The 19,892-nt window shown below is 34.5% G+C and overlaps 4 protein-coding genes across 6 annotated transcripts; 2 read left to right on the top strand and 2 right to left on the bottom strand.

Moving 5' to 3' along the window:
• The first annotated feature begins 2,767 nt into the window (after window positions 1-2,767).
• Window positions 2,768-3,701, top strand: LOC140865852 (uncharacterized). Its single transcript, XM_073270672.1, has one exon. The coding sequence runs from the start codon at window positions 2,832-2,834 to the stop codon at window positions 3,387-3,389; it is 558 nt and encodes a 185-aa protein (XP_073126773.1). The 5' UTR covers window positions 2,768-2,831; the 3' UTR covers window positions 3,390-3,701.
• Window positions 3,702-4,948: 1,247 nt separating this feature from the next.
• LOC140861728 (pentatricopeptide repeat-containing protein At5g50390, chloroplastic) lies at window positions 4,949-12,189 on the bottom strand. 3 transcript variants are annotated; one of them, XM_073264746.1, is made up of 3 exons: window positions 8,113-12,189; window positions 7,620-7,884; window positions 4,949-5,338 (listed from the first exon to the last, which is right to left on the bottom strand). In XM_073264746.1, exon 1 carries the CDS (start codon window positions 11,965-11,967, stop codon window positions 9,856-9,858), a length of 2,112 nt encoding a protein of 703 aa, XP_073120847.1. In that variant the 5' UTR covers window positions 11,968-12,189; the 3' UTR covers window positions 4,949-5,338; window positions 7,620-7,884; window positions 8,113-9,855. The 3 variants fall into 3 exon arrangements, with proteins under 3 accessions (XP_073120847.1, XP_073120848.1, XP_073120849.1); XM_073264747.1 differs by having other exon boundaries at window positions 4,949-5,332; XM_073264748.1 differs by having other exon boundaries at window positions 4,949-5,318.
• A 1,924-nt stretch (window positions 12,190-14,113) lies between these two features.
• LOC140866466 (protein LOWER TEMPERATURE 1) lies at window positions 14,114-17,397 on the top strand. The gene is made up of 6 exons (XM_073271456.1): window positions 14,114-14,350; window positions 15,369-15,414; window positions 15,776-15,899; window positions 16,013-16,089; window positions 16,865-16,965; window positions 17,093-17,397. Exons 1-6 carry the CDS (start codon window positions 14,213-14,215, stop codon window positions 17,120-17,122), a joined length of 516 nt encoding a protein of 171 aa, XP_073127557.1. The 5' UTR covers window positions 14,114-14,212; the 3' UTR covers window positions 17,123-17,397.
• A 714-nt stretch (window positions 17,398-18,111) lies between these two features.
• Window positions 18,112-18,706, bottom strand: LOC140894318 (uncharacterized). The gene has a single exon (XM_073302794.1). It carries the CDS (start codon window positions 18,670-18,672, stop codon window positions 18,196-18,198), a length of 477 nt encoding a protein of 158 aa, XP_073158895.1. The 5' UTR covers window positions 18,673-18,706; the 3' UTR covers window positions 18,112-18,195.
• Window positions 18,707-19,892: the final 1,186 nt, after the last annotated feature.

Genomic DNA, 19,892 nt, shown 5'->3' with positions numbered 1-19,892 from the left:
ATCATTTTCGGGAACCAATGTTTTGAAAGCAAGTTTCATTCGTGATCACTACAATCGCGCGAAACAGATTTTGGGCAGGTACAGGGTCGTATACAAAGCTAATATTGGGCAAAATAATTGTATGACATCAGTCCATCTGCAATCCGTACTATATGATAACTTAATTACAGAAATTTATCCGTGTCTTGCTAGGGATTTGAGATTGTTGGTACCTGTAATGACATTGTATGTGTTGAGAGCTGAAAGAACATTTCAATTTGTAACCTTGCTACATGATATTTTTACATTTTGTAAAACTACTTCTTATACATGATACTTACTATGTCAGTTTACCACATTTACCATCAACACCTGTGTTATATTAAGCTGTTTCTGTGAATCAATTTTAGTTCATGTGATGTAGTACTTTTATGGACTCTCAAAAGTCAAAATATTTGCAAGAGAATTAAGAGAAGCACCTGCATTTTTTGGAGAAAACATGTGAATCCAATGAGGCTTTAGTAATTTGACCTCATATGCTTCCACCTATTAAAATTGTGTCGATATTTATGCCATATCTTGGCAATTGCAATTGTGTAACTTTTGAGTTACGAATGAAATTTTGAATGAGCTATGTTGTACTAGTCAATTATTTGAATTATGCCGCAAAGCCCATGGTACCAAGTGATCGAGTGGCGACGATTTCGAACCAAGTGAATAAGCAGCCACAATTTCAAATATATATATATATATAGGCGCAATTAAGGGCCGATAATTTAAATGAGATGAAGACAGTAGTATCAAATCAACTTGGAAAATGGTTGCTACTTGCTAGCACACTTCTCTAAAAGAATTTTTTTTTTAATTTCTAATAATTTGTGACATGAATCCAATTTCAAACATATGATCTACTAAATAAATCAAGAATTCCAGGCTCAAAAAAAAATTAAACCTCAGCTTTTCTCTCCAGTTTAATACTTGTGACTCATTGTAATTTGTATACTCAAAAAATTTATTTATTTATTTTGCATAAAGAAATCAAAAAGTAAAAGTCCTCAATGCTAGCCAAACTGGCGGCACATGTTAACAAGATTTTCTGCACAAAAATCTTGAATCCCATATGATGAGATGAGTTCGTCCAAACTGTAAAAACTTTCCCAAAAGCCCTCATAATCATTAATTCATTTGCCTTCATATACTCCCAACAAAATCTATGCTACACATAAAATATAGCCTTCTACATACCGCAACATATTAAATCGATCAATTTGTGGATATCGCATATTTTCATTCTAAATACATAAATTTTATTTCAAGTGTAGCATAGAATAACTCAAAATGTTATCAAAACACACGTCTCGAACTTTTCAAAATCTACCAAGGGGAAACGATAGGTTTATAGGACTAAGGATACAATTTTAAATATTCTCAAGTTTTAGTTTTTTTTTAAAAAAAAACTATACCTAATTTTTTAACGAAATTTAAAATAATATATTGATGCTCGCAAATCTAGCTGGATTAATTCCGAACCATACCCACCCACCCCACGTGCTAGGGAGCGTGGGCTTTATGTAGTGAAAAAAAGTTGATAACTTTTTACACTATTGGCATGAGGGCAGGCAAGATTAGGCCTACCATGCAAAGAAAAGCAAAGTGCCCTCTAATTAAAGACCACAAAACCTAAATAAAAAAAACCCATTGCACGTGGATTTGTAATTATTGCTTCTATAAGCAAATCCATCCTCCCATTTTTTTATATTTAATTTAAAGTCCAATTAATGATTATTTTTTAATAATGGAGAAATCTTCAAGTCAATTAGTAGTTTACTAAAAAAATTAGGCGCTTTTGGGAGAAAAACAAAGGACTTGAAAGAATACGAGTCTTCATCTAGGAGGTAGCACTTTGTATCAAAAATATACATTGGACTTGGCCTTTTTTTATATAATAATAAAGCTTGTGTTAAAGTATTTTTATATTGAGGGATGCTTCTTCTGGATATTATTATTTTTTTGGTGCATATATATTTTTACCATATTTTCTTGAACTTCTTTTTAGGTACCAATAGCCCAAAAAAAAAAAAAAAGAGAGAGTGAGAAGAAGAAGAGGAAGATATACCATACTTATAATTGATTTTAAATGTCATTCTCTTAAAACTAACTACTCCTAAAATGGTTATAAATCACAAGGCAATTTACTCTTCCAAGTCATATTCTCTATCCCCATTCATAGAAAATCAAACTAGTGACAATAACTAGTTAGTTAGACTAGAGTATAAATCCAAAAATTTGGGATATCAATAACCGACGACTTATAATTCATCTGACACCAAAGCTCCAAAATTTGAAACAAGTTCAAGACTCAGTTATAACAAAACTGTCATTCGATTCCAAGAAAAATGACATGATTATGTGATCACATGCATGTTTGGAGACAAATCAAATTTATATGGCCTCATGCAATTATATTTGAGGGAGGACCCATATATTTGATAAAATTAGAAGCCCAAGTTAAAAAAAAAAAGAAAAAGAAAAAGGACGACGTATGAGGTGAAAACTAGGTTCTATATATATTTTTTAACACACAAAAGATCTAGTCCCAAGATCCATCAAATACATAGGATCATGCGATTGTACGGCATACATTGCTAATGTTATTGGTCCCCCGGTCCTTTTTCTTGCATGGAGATCGAATAAAATGGGCATATTTGAAATTAACCCTTTGTGGGAAATGCTTATAAATGTTGCCCTATTTTCTTTCCACTTCATATTATTATAAGCCTAACTCTCTCAAAAAAACCCTTAGCCATTCCATATTAATAATAATTCTAAAATACAATACATATATATTAATAATGTCACATTATTCTTCCATGGAAGAAGACCATCAAGAAATGCAACTATTCTCCAGCATTCCACATCATGCAGTAGCCGCCTCTTCATCATATCCTCCTCCATCTTGGCCGTCGGATTCGTCCGGGAGATACCGATCATCATCGATGGATCATTTCGAGCCTCCGTCGCTAGACCTCAAGCTGTCGATAAGCATGTCACCGGTGCTCAAGCCGCCCTCGGACAATAGCCGTGTGCTAATAAGATCAAAAGTAAGAGATCATAGCTACAATGATCATATGATGATAGATCCTAGCTGCGTTGAAGCTCTAAAGTGGCAAGCAGCCGAGCAGATTCGCCTAGCGTCGATGGAGAAATCGTACGCGGAGCGGCTAAGGGAGCTTACTAGGAGGGAGATGGAGCTAGCACAAGCCGAGTTTGCACGCGCACGCAACATATGGGAGAGGGCTCGAGAGGAGGTGGAGAGGGTGGAGAAAATGAAGGATAGGGCGACTCGAAAGATCGATTCGACGTGTATGGAGATCACCTGCCAATCTTGTAGGATCAAGTTTAGGCCTTGAAATGATCTTCAAAAAACATTTCAAAGTTATAAATGGTTAGCGGCTGATGTTTGGGTGGATTCAAGATTACTGATCATCAAGTATTATTTGGAGGTATGAATTGATGAATTAATTAAAAAAAAAAAAAGGTGGATTGGGGTTAGCATGAATTGCATCTCTATTGAGGTGGTTTAATTTAATTCTTGAATCTTTTTTTTGAATGAGTTCTTGAATCTTTTTTAGTTCTATTTATCGACAGAATCTGAGATGTTTTCTTCGATGTAATCAGAATATATTGGAAGTATTCAAGTGTGAATGAATACTCATAGAGCTAATAATGCAGCACACAATATATTCACATGTATAGAGATCATCTACATGATTTTATGGTTTTTGGTATCACTACATTTAATTCTAGTTTATTGTAAAGGTTCATTTAAAGAATTAATGGAGTCCATTCCTATGGTGTAGTACTTGAACTTAGCAAAATTTGTACATTTAGTTGAGCTTTTATTAAGTAAATTCAGGGGTCAAAAGATACAAATCGCTATTAAAAAAAAAAGTTTTACTTTGATGACATGATCTCTCTCATAGACGATAAAGATTAAAAAAACAATCACGAATTTATCAGGCTTCTTCTTTTTTTTTATTTACCCAAATTTTTTATTAATGTAACGTTTGTATAATTTTTTTAATAATATAATTAGGTCATTTGTAAATTAATTATATATTGAATATTGAATTTCAACTCCGATCCATTCCGCTCCCACTCAATCAAGATGTTCGACTTCCCATGTTGTAGATTAATGCAAGTCTGCCAAATTTTCATTTTTAAAATCAACGTTAAACATAAATCGTTGGGTAGTATAAGGCCAGGGAAAGCTAATGACAATATTATAATTGGCAATTCTCATGTAAAGCATTTTATTTCAGATTTTCACTAAACTTTTATAAATTAATATTGTTAAAGAACATGATATATATTTTATTAATTTAGAGAAGTATTAATTAATCGATAAATTATTGATCATTATTTTAAAGAGTATTTTTTTTTATACAACGAACATAAATTTAATCACATAAAAAAATATATACTTGAATTTCATTAATATCTATATCTTGAATTAATATGAAAAAATAAAATGCATTGAATGTACATAAAATTTTCATTGATCATCGTTTTATGTTTACATACACTCAAATAAAAAAAAAATACATGTTTTTTGTGTGAATATGAAAAAATGAATCTTTTTTGTCTTGGTTCTTCTTCAATATCACACACCCCAACAGTAATTCACGCATTAGTGCAACTTCTACCCATCAATGAATCAAAAAATTTGTGGAAACAAATTAAATCTAAATAATAACGGCCGCGACTGTTTCGACGAACAACGTAAAAGGCGGAGTGATGAATCTTGGTGAAAATTACAGACTCTGTAGAAGTTTGATATGGTCATAGTCAAGTTTAGAACCTTATGGGGTTAGAAAAGGCAAATGAATGAGAACAAAAAGCAAACAAGAATTCAGTGAGAAGAGGACAGCATAGCTGTATACAATTGTATTCAACTTCTTAACTTTACTTCACCCAAAAACCAAACACCCACTATCCATGTCTGGAAACCCAACACATAAAAGAAACACAATACATTTTCAGGATAAGATTATAAGTCTTACTAAAAACATCACTAACACTGTTAACAGTGTGTAACAGCTACCCATTTGACATGTTTCCATCTGAATAATTGTTTTTGTAAGATTCTTGATCACATCCCATCAGATTTTACACACTTGAGAAATGATCTCATGGTCATACATTGGTATTAAGTCACAACGTTCAACGATACTCTGATTAGGGCCATCAGCGAGATGATAAAGGCGTTCCAAAAAGCCGGCCTGAGCTGGGGTCAACATAGAATGACGGGGACGGCTCGAAAGATTTGTCGGCAACACCTATTGTGTAAAGCCTGAAACTAATTAGAACATCAGATAATAGAGCCTTTGAAACTTGTATGCCATTTCGTAAACAATTGTGGAGTGGGTACGAGACATATAATCACTATGGAGACTTGGGAACAGAGCAGGATAGCATGAACAGGCACGGATGTTTGAGTGTCTCAGCCGGTGGACTAGGCGATGACGGTAGTAAATTTTTTCACAATTTTCAATTCAGAATCTCAATATGCATAAAACCAGAATTAAGTGAAATCCAAACAAAATGAAACACACACACACATATACACACAATAGGATAGTGCCATGACAAAATAATTAGTGAACACACAACACCAAATATGTCATATAATAGTTTTGGTCCTTTTAAAAGTTGCTCTTACTTTTGCACGTATAGCAGCAACAAGGTATGGGAACAAAAAAGCCTGACCCTAAAATTATCAAATATTATTCACCCACACAGCTTATCAATGTCGTAGCGTCCTCACCGAGTGCTGAACCAGATGCAGTATCTGGTGAATGAATATTATTTTCCTTTAACTTTTCACATGCATGTTGTCATCCCCAGACCCCAATACAGCCAATATTGGAATTTCAAGAGCTACTACGAATATAATTCGAACCAAACAAATATATATATATACATATATAGTGTTATATGACTGATGGATACACGTGACAATTATTAAAATGGGTAACTAAAACTTCAGGGAGAAAATGTAAAAAGATTGACAGATGAATTATGCTGGTGTTTTTGAACCATTGGTGTTGTGAATGATTTATATCTCGAAGTATGAAAAAATAGACAAAATAATGGTCCAATGCTACATTTCTTGATACCAACATTCATCAATCATTTGTTTTTTGAATATGACAGCTTCTGTATTCTACACTATCTGTCACCAGCGTATTTGATATATTCAGCACATCCACCCGTTTCGAATTCAATCAAATTTAATTTTCATAAAGGCAAACACAGGAAAGAGATAGGACCATGCATGTTATTGAGTGATCCTCAGCATAAATATTATGACAAATCCTTAACATTTGTCTTTTCAAAATGTCAGCATTTCATTCCACAGTAAAATGAACAAGGCCCAGTATTAGATTTATATGAAAAACTCACAAAATATTTCATTATCAACTGAATAATTGCAATAATTATAATTCATATCTGATCACAAAATACAAAGACTTGCACTACCAGGTCAAATTCCGAGAAAGTTAAAATTTTTTGAGGCACAGATAAAAGTTTGAGGTTGTTCATTAAAATGAACTATTTATATAAAGTAGTGCAGAGAACATGGCAGAGGACTTTTGAAGGTGGGCAAGTTTTCATTTTTTGTGGGACTCAAACACTGACAAATTAGAAATGTGGATAACACCATGGCGGTAACAGTTTGGGAGTGGGATATATGCTTTATTATTAGAAGCAATAAAGTTAAAACCATAAAGTGCTTCATCATTGATTTCAAAGTCTTCAAATTACACGTACTTATGTATAGTTGAAATATATATCAAATAAATTAAATATGGTCCACGGAATGAATATAAAAAGTGTTGTGTTACACCATTCTTTAGTGACAATTAGTAGCACTTGCAATGGTTGTAGTATCACAAAGCGTTTACTTGCATTTTCTTCACTTGTTAGACAGTTTTTTGTGGTGGTCCAAGTTATATCACTTTGTGTATATACATATGTATGACACATGTGGAGAGTATACGTATTCGAGATAATCGCGCAAAAGCATTGCCTTATGGGAAAAAGTTCGTAGTCTTGTATCATTCGTTTCCCCTTTTTTTAGATTGTTCAAGAGTATTTTGAAATTATATATCAGTTTTTTAACTTCATGGTTTGGCCTTATAAGTTTAGGGTTATAATCGATATTTTTTTAATTCAGATTTTATCCCAGTGGTAACTTACTAAATTTCCATGACTTCTGTTCAATTATATATCAAGGGTACACGGGATTTTCACCCTTTAGAAAAAGTGAGATAAAAAAATTTCTAAATACAAGAATGAGCAATATATATTCTGGGTATTGCAGACTTTTTGGAAAGTGCGCTTAGTAATATGTAAATTTATATCATATACCTATGATGACATATATGTAATAATTTAAATAAATCTAATACTGTCAACAGCCCTGAGCCTCCACTCAAGGAGACTAAGAACTTTGTATCAACTTTCTCTCATATAATTCTGATAAAAGTGCTCGCTGCTGATACTGTCATTATAAAACGATTCCAGGCCCTCCAAATTAAGAAAAGATTTTTTAAAAAAAGGCAAATGAATATCACCTGTGGCTATTTTTTGAGCAGTTCACATCAATCTTTGAATTAGTCATATTGGTGAGATCCAGCACAATTCAACCAGCTAGCAAGTCACTTTTCTCTTCTGCTTTCAAAGACTTGTCCTGGATAAGGGAAGGGGAAAAAATGGACTCCCCTCCACTCCATGAATCGGGGTTAGCTGCTTTTGCTCCCGTTCACTTTGCTCCATTCCGCCCATCCATTAGTATTACTTAGTAGGGGAACTCCTGGGTGTCAATCCATTTGTGTCTCTCTGGCACATTAAACACAAGGAAATCACAACAATTAATGCATGATAATACATAAAATAGAAAGATCATTTAAGGGATACAACATCATGAATAATTTTCAACGCCTTCAGCCTGGGAAACTATAAACCATGTCGAATAAGATATAACGGATCGAATATTTCGTTTTCCCACGAAGAATTTTTAATCCTTATGTTGAGCACATGGTGGTCTAATCAACTTAAAACTATTACCTAGGTCAAGTATTATCCACGAGACATTTAGTGAGATCTGATGGTATTTCAAATGTGAACCATGCAAGATCAACTGATTTTCATTTTCTCCGGAATTCCCAAGAGCCTTCGGAGTTGTACAGCATTCTGTTAATGCTCCTAATCGCCCATGAGGACCTAAATGCAAACTCTCTTGGCTCGATTCCTGTTGATGCTAACGCTTCAGGGAGGGAGCATACAAAAGCAAGTCGCGATCTCATGTTGTTCTCTGTAATCAATAAATCACTGAACAGGATAAAACTTTATTGCAGAGAATCAACGTAATGCTCATCTTCAAAGGAGATAACAAAGGGCACAAGCGCCAGTTTGTATATATGGAAAATAAATAGCATATGTTTTCTGAGTGCAAAATAAAAACATGGTCCCTGTGCAAAAGAAGTTTCCTTCCACCATTGTTGCCGCTGATATTGATTGATTCTCATCGGAGGAGAGGTTGAGTCGATACTCGTGACATGTTATGGCATGACACAGAATGATGATGACCTTCAGTCATCTAGCTATCAAGAATTTGCTGTTATCAAGAGCCGATAGACACAAGTTGGTTAATTCCAAGATATGTGAAAAGATTTCATAGTTTGACGTCAGAAGAAGCATTTTTTTAACATATGTAAATTTTGAATTATTTCAGTCTGCTAAGAGTACATATTTCAATTCACCTAATTATAATTACACAGGAACACCTGAATATCGTAGTCCTTTTATCTTTGCTAATGCCGTATCACTATTCATCCATTGAGCTTTTTAACAAGATCACGATGCCACCAAATGCATGGGGTGATAATCCCAAAACCCCCTCCATGGTGACAAAGTTCAATTGAACTAGGATGTGTGAATGTGTGACAAAGTAGTTTGTGTAGTTCAACTGATACAAACTTTATATCAAACTGTGTACAGTGAAAAAATGCACACAAGTTCAAAAGATTCAAGAATTTTTTAGGTTTTTTTTGTGATCCACCAAATAACCAATGGTAGAGAACATGATTTCTCAAAGCACGGGTATTGAGTTTGAGTCATTAAGTGACTGCTTCAGTAAAAGAGTAACATGATGAGAAATAAAAAATATTGCCACGTAACAAGACACAACTAAATGGCTTTCACCTTCCATAGCAAAGAAGATACCGGCGGTAAAGTAGCCTTGCCGGAGTGCTGAAAAATGGTAGGACTGATCTCCTTCAAGTTTTGAAATTTGACAAATATGTTTTAATGGTTGACGAACTAACTTGAAATGAACAGAAAGTCCCAATTTTTCCATCAAAGATATCACCTGTAAGCTTACCCTACCCAATATGATGGCATACCACAACGGAGATAGGAAATGGTAATGGAAAATGAGTGAACGCATTCTAGAACAGGGTATCAGATAATGTTTCAAATAACACTAATAAAAATAAATGGACACTCTTCAAGTTATTAGATATAAAAGCAAGGACAGAGAAAGATGCACGGAAGGGGAAAAATATAGTTCTACCCATAAACAACGACGGAATTAAAGTTGAAACCCTGCAAAAATGCCAACCTACATCATCCTCACTTACTCAGCTACAATCAGAAGTGACCAAAGAACATGGTTAAGGAAGACTCATTCCCAGAGGATACAAAATTAGTATGGAGAATCTTATAATCAAACAATTTATGTTCCACAATCATATTGAAAAAACAAGAAGCTATTTGTCTCGTTGTTTTACAAAATTAGCAAAATGCATGTCACCAGTAATCTCCACAAGAACAGCTGCCATCTTTAAAACGATGGAATCTACTAGCATCCCTGAAAACAATTTCTCGTTTGCTAACCAAGGCAATAAGTTTGATAGCATTGTGGCAATCATTGCAAATTCTATGGCTCTGGACAAGTTGCAAAGGAGTTGAACTGGGAGTATTAATAAGCCCAAACGAAATTGCTAGCTTTTCACTATGATGAACTGTCATCAACTGTTCTCTTTCATCAACATCCGGAAGCATATTATTTGCCTCGGGAGCATATCCACGCCGTGAGATTTGCAGCATGATGTAATCTAAATGATCATATATATCCTTCGTTTGAGGATGGGACTTGTCTCCAGTATAGAAAACATTCGGCTGCTTCTTTATTTCTATCCAAGTACAAGCAGGCACCATTCTCATGCCTTTTTTCCTCAAGGTTTGGAAAACTTCTGCTGCTTCTTCCAATTTTCCAGAACCATTATAAATATTCAAAAGCACGACATAATTAGAGAGCTTTTCTGGTTCCATTCCGTACAGTTGCTCGGTTGCATATTTACCAAGCACAAAATTCTTGTGGGCCCTACAAGATGTGAGCAATGCAGCCCACATATTTTTCGTAGGTCTAAACGGAGCATTTCTTATAAATGCCAAAGCTTCATCCAAGAGCCCTTCTCTGCCTAATAGTTCAACCATACAAGCATAGTGCTTTGCCCGAGGCTTCACCTTGTAGTCCCTACTCATAGATTCAAATATTTCCCACCCACGATCAGAGAGCCCCGAATAGCTACAGGCAGACAAAACTGCCAAAAAAGTAACATGACTGGGCATCATTCGTTCATGAACCATGCGCTCAAATAATTCAACTGCCTCAGCTCCCCTTCCATGATTACCATATCCAGATATTAAGGCATTCCAAGACCGGATATTTTTTTGCTGCATTTTTTCAAAGACATTTCGAGCATCTGCTATCCTTCCCCATTTGCTATAGAAGTCCACAAGTGCAGTATTAGCAACCATATCTGACTCAAAGCCATTCCTAATTAGACCAGCATGAACATGTTTGGCATGCTCTAATGAGGCTAGCCTTGTACAAACTGCTAAGATATTTGTGTAAGTAAAATGATCCATTTTGGTGCCAGAATCCTGCATTTCATAGTACATGCTCAATGCTTCTTCACTATAACCGTTAAATGCATAACCCGCAATAATACTGTTCCATCCTACAGTGGTTTTTTCTGGCATTTCATCAAACACAAATCTTGCATCCTCGATGTTACCACACTTGCTATACATGTCAATCAATGTACATGACACAAAAGTGTCCTTACTCACACACATCTTCAAAGCGCAGGAATGCAACTGCTGGCCAATACCAATCAGTTCCAGTCCAGCAGATGCTCGAATCATGGTTGCGAATGTCCTAGACCCAGCATCCGAGAACTCCTCCCACATCATCAAAAACAACCTGAACGCACCTACGTAGTTACCGGAATCCACAAGTCCACAGATCATCGTGTTCCAAGAAACCAAATTCCTTTCCGGCATATCGTCAAATAAATGATGTGCATCAATCATCATACCACATTTTACGTGCATCGCCAACACCCTATTCATCATATATAAATCCAGACCAACCTCGGAATCAAGCATATGACTGAACACCCGCTTGACACCTCTTATCGATCTCAGACCAATGCAAGCGCTTATCAGTGCATCATAAGTACTATTGTCAACATCAAAACTATTCTCGCATTCCAAAATCTCAAACAATTCAAGAGCCTCGTGGTACCTTTTACACAAAACAAGCTTCTCAATTTGACCACAAATACCAGAACAAGAGCTTGAATTCGCCATCTGGGTATCTTCCAAAATGTTTTCTTTATCTTCCTTGAATATTTTCTCATCTCTTTTGAAAGGTTTGGGCATAGGTCGAGGTCTTAATCCATTATCTAACATGGAACACCGAAATTGGGAAAAGGGTGCTCTGCATTTTCTCTTATCGAATGAAAAACACTCGGAAGGTGGGAATTTTTGTTTGAGGATTGTTGAATTTGTAAGCGAACATGCAAGCCTTGAGCTACTTTGAATTTGTTCCAATGGCACAGAAATATCCATAACTCACAGCCGGGGAAGGACTAGATCGAATTACTCTTCCAAAAAACAGAAACAAATAAGGGAATGAAAGGGATTTTACAACAAAAGATTCTGAACTTTACCAGTGGAAAGCTCTGATTATGAACCGAGGAAGAAACAAGTCGGAGCTTCGAAAAATCCGCCAATGGTTGTTGGCTAAGTCCAACTAACGAACAGAAAATATGCATGTTTTGGTCGAGGGATCTCGATTCAAAACTCTAATTTATTTATTTATTTAGAGATTTTTTTTTTTTTGAAACCATTTAGAGAAATATTTAAAACTAACATTTTAACTATTTGATTGATTGGAAATATGAAATAATAAAATGGAATTTTATTTTTTTTCTCAGACGTGAAACCTCGACTTATAAGATTTCGAGACTTGGTCTCAAATTCTATACATTTAAGATCTTTGTTATCAAAGATGGGAAAAAATCAAAGAATACACAAACATATAAAATCATCCATAACAAAAATTAAATTATAATAACGAAGTAAAAATAATATTTTTTTGAATTTCAGATCTAACTTACAATATTTCTAACAAATTAAAATTTTTAATTTAAATAATTTAACTATCATTCAGATATTCATCTTTTATTCAATTAATTGACGAAAATTTTAGTTGAAATACAGATAAAAAACAATATAAATGAATTAAAATCATAAAAAAGAAAGACAATTTCTCAATACTCTTCAAACATAAGTTGTTGGTTAATGGTAAAGGAATTTGAACGAATTTTTTTATTACTGATAATTTACGTGTACAATTTTTTAAAAACTAACCTAAAAATTCAAGGGAAGGCAGCAGTCTCCCCTTGTCCCTACATGAAACCGCCCATGATCTTGGTGACAAAGAATGAACAAACGAAAGCTATTGGTGAAATGTATGTATAAATGAATGCATAATAAAAAATAAATCATACAAAGGGATACGGAATAACTCGAACTCGAGTTAGTCAAGTGGCCAACAGATGAGACCAATTGGGTTACAAACCCGTCTCACAAAATAAATATTATATTATATAACTAAAAATGCTAAAATCGAATAGCGATTGGTAGGAAATTTGAAGGGACTTGTAATTAAACAATTCCGTTTTAAAAATGAAAATTTTAATTGGAATGATTGTGGGATAAATATTTGATCTTGAAATCGATTTGGACAATAAAAAAATATAATTATTTTCTAATCTTTGAATTTGTATTTATCAGCATCAAACTCTTGGTCTACTTTCCAAATTTTAAATTGAATTTTATTGTCACCTATTATATTATTATAGTATAATATAAGGGCAAATATAATCCCATCAGCTTCTCAAATTATTGATTATACACTCGATTCCAATCATTTCAATAAAATTTGAATTACCATCAAATAATCTATTTATTTTGATTATATTTATATGTTTATATTAAATACAAAATATGAAGCCCAGTTAATATTTAATTATATATAAGAAGGCATACTGGATTAGATTAACACAATATATAGATGAAATAAATCCGAGACCATATATTTTTGTTGGGCTCCCAATATATACAACTCTCAACTTCATTTTACCTGTATTTTTATACAATTCTGGATGGAAAGCCCAAATTTGATGGGTCCATATTGACCCAAATACATCGACCTTAGTGTTTCCAAGGGATTTGAATTATTGACCCAAAAAAAAATGAATGCATGTTACATTATTAAATATAAAATATCATTTTTTTAAAAGATAAAATATCCTATCCATATAACATATCTTGTATATTTAAAAGTTTTCATTCCTTCAAAAAAAAATTGCATTATAGTAAAGTTTTTGAGTTACAACCTACCATTACTTCTTAAGACAATATTTGGTTCATGGAAAAAAAATGTATAAAGTGCATGATACAGGTAACAAAAGAATTTTTAGTTCGAACGAACGACACATAAAAATATAAAAAAAGTGTCGATATTGTATGCTAAATAACAAATGGTGTCTTGGCCGAACAAAAACTAATTTGACAAAAGATAACCAAAATCAAGATTATTCTAACTGTTTCAAGTTTGAGATGAAATTTGAGATTTTGGCAACAAATAAATTTTTTAAAAATTTAGGGTTATTTTCGACGTATATATACCCGCCTGGTTTCCTCCTATTGTCAGAATATCATTGGAATTCCCTTTTGCTCTCTAACATTGTATTAAAAATTATTTATAGAAAATATAATTTAATTTATTGTGAAATTAAAAGGCGCCATGGATGGTGGTTGCGCCGCACCTTCGCCGCCTGATTCGGGCAATACGGCCACTGGCTCCGGCGGCAGAGCCACCGAATTCCTGGCCAACCTCCCCTCTCGCGGACTCTTTTCCTCCACGGTCTTTTCCTCCAATCCGGTATATTAACCCTAAATTTGTTTCTTTTCCTTCTTAACAGAGGATTGCTTCATTGCATGTATTACTAATCCTTTAATGCATATGCTACTATCGTGTTGGTCTGAATTGGTAAATTCTGAGAACTTCAAAGGTTTTTCAACCTTTGGTATTTGAGCAATTAACGTGCAGTTATCGGCAATTAAGCAATGTGTTTAGTTTGATGCTGACAAAATGTGAAATTTGACCAAGTTGAATGCAGTTATCGACAATTAAGCAATGTGTTTAGTTTGAATGAACTATGAGAAGAAAATGGGGATTGTTTCTGGATAAATATCTTAAGTCATGACTCATGAATTAAGGTCACCGACTCTCATATAAAGGAACATTGTGTATAGTGGGGAAAGTTAAAAGGATGAAAATCAACACTGTATTCAGTATTGCAGATGGGGCATTCCATGAACGGTTTTACACTGGGAGATTATAATGAAAGAAGGCTATAACGACGGATTTCTCAACTTGATCTTCTGTGACAGTTTATGTAAATGCACTTAGCCTTTCAAAGCTAGTACTTGTTGGTAACTTGCGAAGTGATGGATAAATATTCCAGATATGTTGATATTGGAGTTCCCACACATGTTGAATTTGTTTAGGCATGTGATGTCACCTGATCAAGCCAATGTTTCTTGCTGAGATCTGATACGTCTAAGTTTCATGTTATGAATGAAACATGTGGCTGAAAATAAATGCCAAGAACGATTGAATCAAAAGGGACCAATAGAATTTTCCCAAACATTCTTGAATCTCAGACTGTCACACACACCCAAATTGTATCCTGGTTTCTTATCTTCTCCGTATCATTAAAACTTGAGTGTTATTTTTCACAAATATATTTGCTTTTTCTGCTATCTTTCGTTGGTTGCTTATTTGGTTCTGTAAATATATAGGGAAGGCGAATATTTAATGGTCATTGAATTCCCTGCAAATATCTCCATACTTTTTCACCTTTTTTATGTTGTTTATAAGTTGGACATTTCTGCAGGGTGGAATGCGGGTATATGTTTGTGATCATGATACATCACCTCCAGGTTCTTTGTTACATATTTTAATTATTAATACGATTATGTTCTGCAGAAAAATGTTGTAGTGCTAATTATTATGTATCTCGGATATGATCATTCTTTTTTCTCGAAGAACAGTTCACAGTTTGCCTTTCTGCCCATAAATTGTTTTCGCAATTGTCGATGTGTCTTTTATGGTGTTATTTGATGCTAGGACCTGTTAAAGCATGCTTACTTTTTTGTGGCCAATCAAATCACTTGGCGCGGCCAGCCTCTGACGATTAGGCTGTTTATAGTTATACTTGGAAGATTTTACTTTGTCTACATACCAACATCTTGATAGCTAATTTGGAAGATTGAATATTTCACCTTGTTCTTGTTGTATCAGAGGACCAACTCATAAAAACAAACCAGACAAATATACTGATCAGGTCTCTTATGCTGAAGAATAAGGCTGCTTCTTCTGTAAAAGATGGAAAAAGTCCAGCTGCGGGTCAGAGTTCTAAGAAAAGGTGATGAATCAATCTTACTAGGGTGTTAGCAGTGTGAGTAGGTTCTATATCCCTACAGTTATATGAATCACTTTGTAACCCTTTGGTTCCTGCTCTCTTCCTCATCTTGTCAGGACTGCCGACAGAGCTTTGGACGGTAAGGCTGCAGGGAAGAGGGCAATGTCCAGCTCTCAGCTTGGTTCCTTGCAAGGTGAAATATTTATAGTATTCTGTTTGACAGCTTATTAACTGAGCATTATGCAACTGTTATGACTCCCGAATCTTCGCAAGGTGGAGTGATTTCCTCTTGTAAGTCACCTCTATGCACTCTTAGGGAGTGCCTGTTATCTAATTCTTAGGACAAATAAAGTTCTTGGATGTTCTTCAATGTGTGATATTATTTAAGCTGAGTTGAACGAGCATTGGCTTCATAATTTGAGCTTCATACAAGTTGAAGAATCATATAATTGTAGTAAGTGTTACTGTGGTGATTCCACCATTTTCCTTTATCTTAAATGGGTGGATTGGGCCGAGCTGAAGGCGAACGCAAGTTTGATATCACTAACATGTGAATGAACTTTTGCTTTTCGATTAGACAGCGTCTTGAAAAATCACATCTTGGTTTATGTTCATACTTCTAAGTCGAAGCAAACAACATTGATGGCTCTATTTTCGCTTGTTGACCACTCCATGTGAGAATAAATAGAGATACAAGCTCAAAAGCATCTAGTGAGTTTAAGATTTGACTGGGAAACCAACTCTTTGGTTAAACCTGAGAAAAGAGCAGGGAGCCCATGCTGCACAAAGCAATGAAATCCTTGATTCAAGTACTGTGTAATAATATTGAATTTGTTCTCCTTCTTATAATGTATGTGGTATAGCTGAAGAAACTAGAAAGGGAGTGCTTTCTGTTTCCATAGTTTATCCCTGATTTTAATTATTTTGTTGCGACTAAATTACAATAATGCACATTTTCGTATATGTAGAGGGATCTTCCCAAGTGGCTGACAAAAATCTGCAGAACTTGACAGTAGAAAGACTTCGTGCTCTTCTCAAGGAGAAAGGACTCTCACCGAAAGGAAAAAAGGCAAGTTCTATTATATTCAATTTGTAGCTCCCATACCTTTTTTTGTCCCAGTGTGATGAATTATCATACGATGCAATGACTTCATCAATTTTATTTACACCACTTTTGCTTTCATCTCTGTTAACAGGATGAGTTGATTGCCCGCTTGAGAGGATAAACGGATATCTGAGTTATGAGTTTTGATAGGCCTGTTGACCCACAATTTATGTAAAAGCATCACGCCTTACTTCGGTAGAGTCGATGTGTAAAGTGTGTTGTAGTGTAATGATAAATGCTTTAGAACTTCATTTTGTATTAGCATGCCCTTGCATCTTTAATTTTTCATGTCTTTGTTGAGATGGCATGAGGGCATATATATGAGTAGATTTGGCTTTTGTCTCACCAGTGCTAGTTTTGTTGACAGGGTTATGGTATGGATATGGTGAAATCGAATTTTTTTTCAAAAAAAAAAAATCAACATGAGCCATGCGCTATGCGTGGATAAATCCTCTTTTAGGCAAGTTTCGAAAGATAAATACATGCTCTACTTATTGTATGAAATCGTTTAGTAATACATCATAAAAGTTTTTTCCTTCGCTTTTTAGTCGAGGGAAATGTTTGTTATAATTGAGTCTCGACTCTCTTATTTGGGGCTTTGTCTCATGTTTGCAAGATTGATGCAATATGATATACAAGGATTCGGTTCCATTATAAGATATTCTAGTAACAACTCATACGAGATTCTCCGGAAAGACTACTTGTAAAGGTTAAAGCAAATTTGAACCAAAATGATACGTCTTTCCACCAAATACAAGACTAATATTCAATCCAAACAATTATAAACTTCTCATCTAAGAAAACAATGAAAGCATATTTATTGTTATTTGCGATAATTTTTAAATTCGGCAAAATCATAAATATAGAACGATAAATCTCATATTATTTTTTATATTTCTGATTTTTGGTTAATTTAAATTTTTTTTATTAGAATTCATTCAAATATTTAACACCATATCAATTTATCAATTGTTTACAATTGTCCATATCGATAACAATTAAATTGATATATATAAAAGTTTAAATAAAATTCAACTTCAAATTAAATTAAAATAAAGTAAAATAAAATAAAAATTTTAAAATAATTATATGGAGACATGGCATAACTTAAGTCACATAAAAATTGCAATTGCCAAGACATGGCATAAAATTCAACACAAATAGGTGGAAATTAACACATGTAGTGAAATGTACTTAAGCCTCAATGGATTCACATATTTTCTCCAAGTACAAGTGCTTCTCCTCTTCATCCATGAAAGAAGTAATGGGAAAAGACCTCCCAATTCCCATCGGAGTCTTGAAGTAAATCTTGCTCCCCGCGGATTCGTCGATGCTCATTTCGACTATCGGTACCCACAGAAGAAGCTGCTTGCTTTTGACACCACTCATCTTCTTCATCTTGCCTTTCTCCACAAATGCAGTCACCTCCGTGTCATATCTAACAACACTATTCGTCCCGGCAAAGAAATGCTCGTACGGGGCCTTCTGTCTCATCCACACGTACCCGGTTTCGCGCACCAGGCCACACTCTTGGAGGTTCTTGAGTGGGAGCACGCCTCTTGGAAACCCCAGTTCTTCCAGCATCTTTAGGGAGTGCTTGTAGCACTCCTCGGCTCCATGGACGATTTCGGCGTTTTCGCGGAGATCTTCCCGCTGCTTGTTGCTTGCCATTTGCTAGGAATTTTTGGTGGATATATGAGCGTGAGTTATGGTGATGGGGGATGAAGAACATTGGCTTTTAGCTTATATATATATATATATGTGTGTGGAGAACGTAGTTTGGATGCATGGTTTTGTGGTTGTTTATTGGAAGTTGAGCTGCAACGGTTGTGTTGGTGGAGTCGTTCACCAATTATAGTGTTTAAAGATTTGTCAATCAATGCTTACTATATAAATAATTAATGCTCTATTTCTTTTTTACTTTTTTTTTTTTAATGGGGAACCCACTACCGCTATTTTCATTGTACACTTGGTAAAAATCCGGACTATCGCAATAGCCTGCAAACTACGTTAGTCAGGTAAACCATACTAGACAAGTCCTATGTGGCAGGCTAATCCAAGAAGATGGTAGGTGAAATCGAACTTTTAATCTCTAGCCAATAGTTCACCTATTCTACCAAACTACGTTATTTTGAAGTGTAGACAGTAGATAACATAAAATAAGGTGTAAATATCAAATCAATTTATTAATTTAAAACAATTGTAATAGCAAAATTTGATATCTTGGTTCGTTTTCTATTCAATCTCAAATTTACCCTTATTTTATTTTAGATTCGTAATTCGTGAAAAAAAAATTTATAATTAACGTAATTTATCACAGGGCAAATTTTTCTGAATTCTTGATTATTCTTAATATTATCCAAATTCAAATGTATTCCCTTTAAAATTAAAATTAAAATTAAAATATTTTGAAATTTATGTTAAAATATTAGAAATTAAATTTGAAAAACTAAAATCATAATTAAAATTTTGATGGTCGTTTTTTTTTTTTTTAAAAAAGAACAAAATCGCTCAAGTGTAGTTTTCATGCTAAAAAGGTAGAGTATTTTAGGGATTTAAAAAACAAACCATGGCAATATTAATTTGTCTTTATTAAGTCCTATCTTAACACTAGATCGCAGGCATCGGGCATTAATTCCCGACCTGTACCCAATGATCGGGCCCATATCTGGACCAAGATTAGAGGCCAGAATCTCGAACCAATGCTTACCTTCCCCTGTTAGTTGAGCTTCATCACTCCTAAGTACATGCAGTTTCCGCATTTTTGCCTCCCGAGTCTCGGATGGGCCGGGTCGACATCCGACTCTGGAGAGCCAAAACGCTAGGTGTCTCAGGGGGAGGGGAAGTCTCTATAAAGGCTACCATTTTCTGGACTATGTTTTCGTTCGGAG

This window comes from Henckelia pumila, chromosome 4, assembly GCF_033568475.1.
Source record: "Henckelia pumila isolate YLH828 chromosome 4, ASM3356847v2, whole genome shotgun sequence".
Lineage (NCBI taxonomy): Eukaryota > Viridiplantae > Streptophyta > Magnoliopsida > Lamiales > Gesneriaceae > Henckelia > Henckelia pumila.
Note: the sequence above shows the minus strand (reverse complement) of the source record. Positions and strands in the feature narration are given on the sequence as shown.

Excerpts from the sequence above, each read along its gene's own strand:
- LOC140865852 (XM_073270672.1), top strand. The coding sequence starts at position 2,832 with ATGTCACATTATTCTTCCATGGAAGAAGACCATCAAGAAATGCAACTA.
- LOC140861728 (XM_073264746.1), bottom strand. The coding sequence starts at position 11,967 with ATGGATATTTCTGTGCCATTGGAACAAATTCAAAGTAGCTCAAGGCTT.
- LOC140866466 (XM_073271456.1), top strand. The coding sequence starts at position 14,213 with ATGGATGGTGGTTGCGCCGCACCTTCGCCGCCTGATTCGGGCAATACG. Across the intron at positions 15,415-15,775 it reads TCATGATACATCACCTCCAG|AGGACCAACTCATAAAAACA; the intron begins GTTCTTTGTTAC and ends TTGTTGTATCAG. Across the intron at positions 16,090-16,864 it reads TCAGCTTGGTTCCTTGCAAG|AGGGATCTTCCCAAGTGGCT; the intron begins GTGAAATATTTA and ends TCGTATATGTAG.
- LOC140894318 (XM_073302794.1), bottom strand. The coding sequence starts at position 18,672 with ATGGCAAGCAACAAGCAGCGGGAAGATCTCCGCGAAAACGCCGAAATC.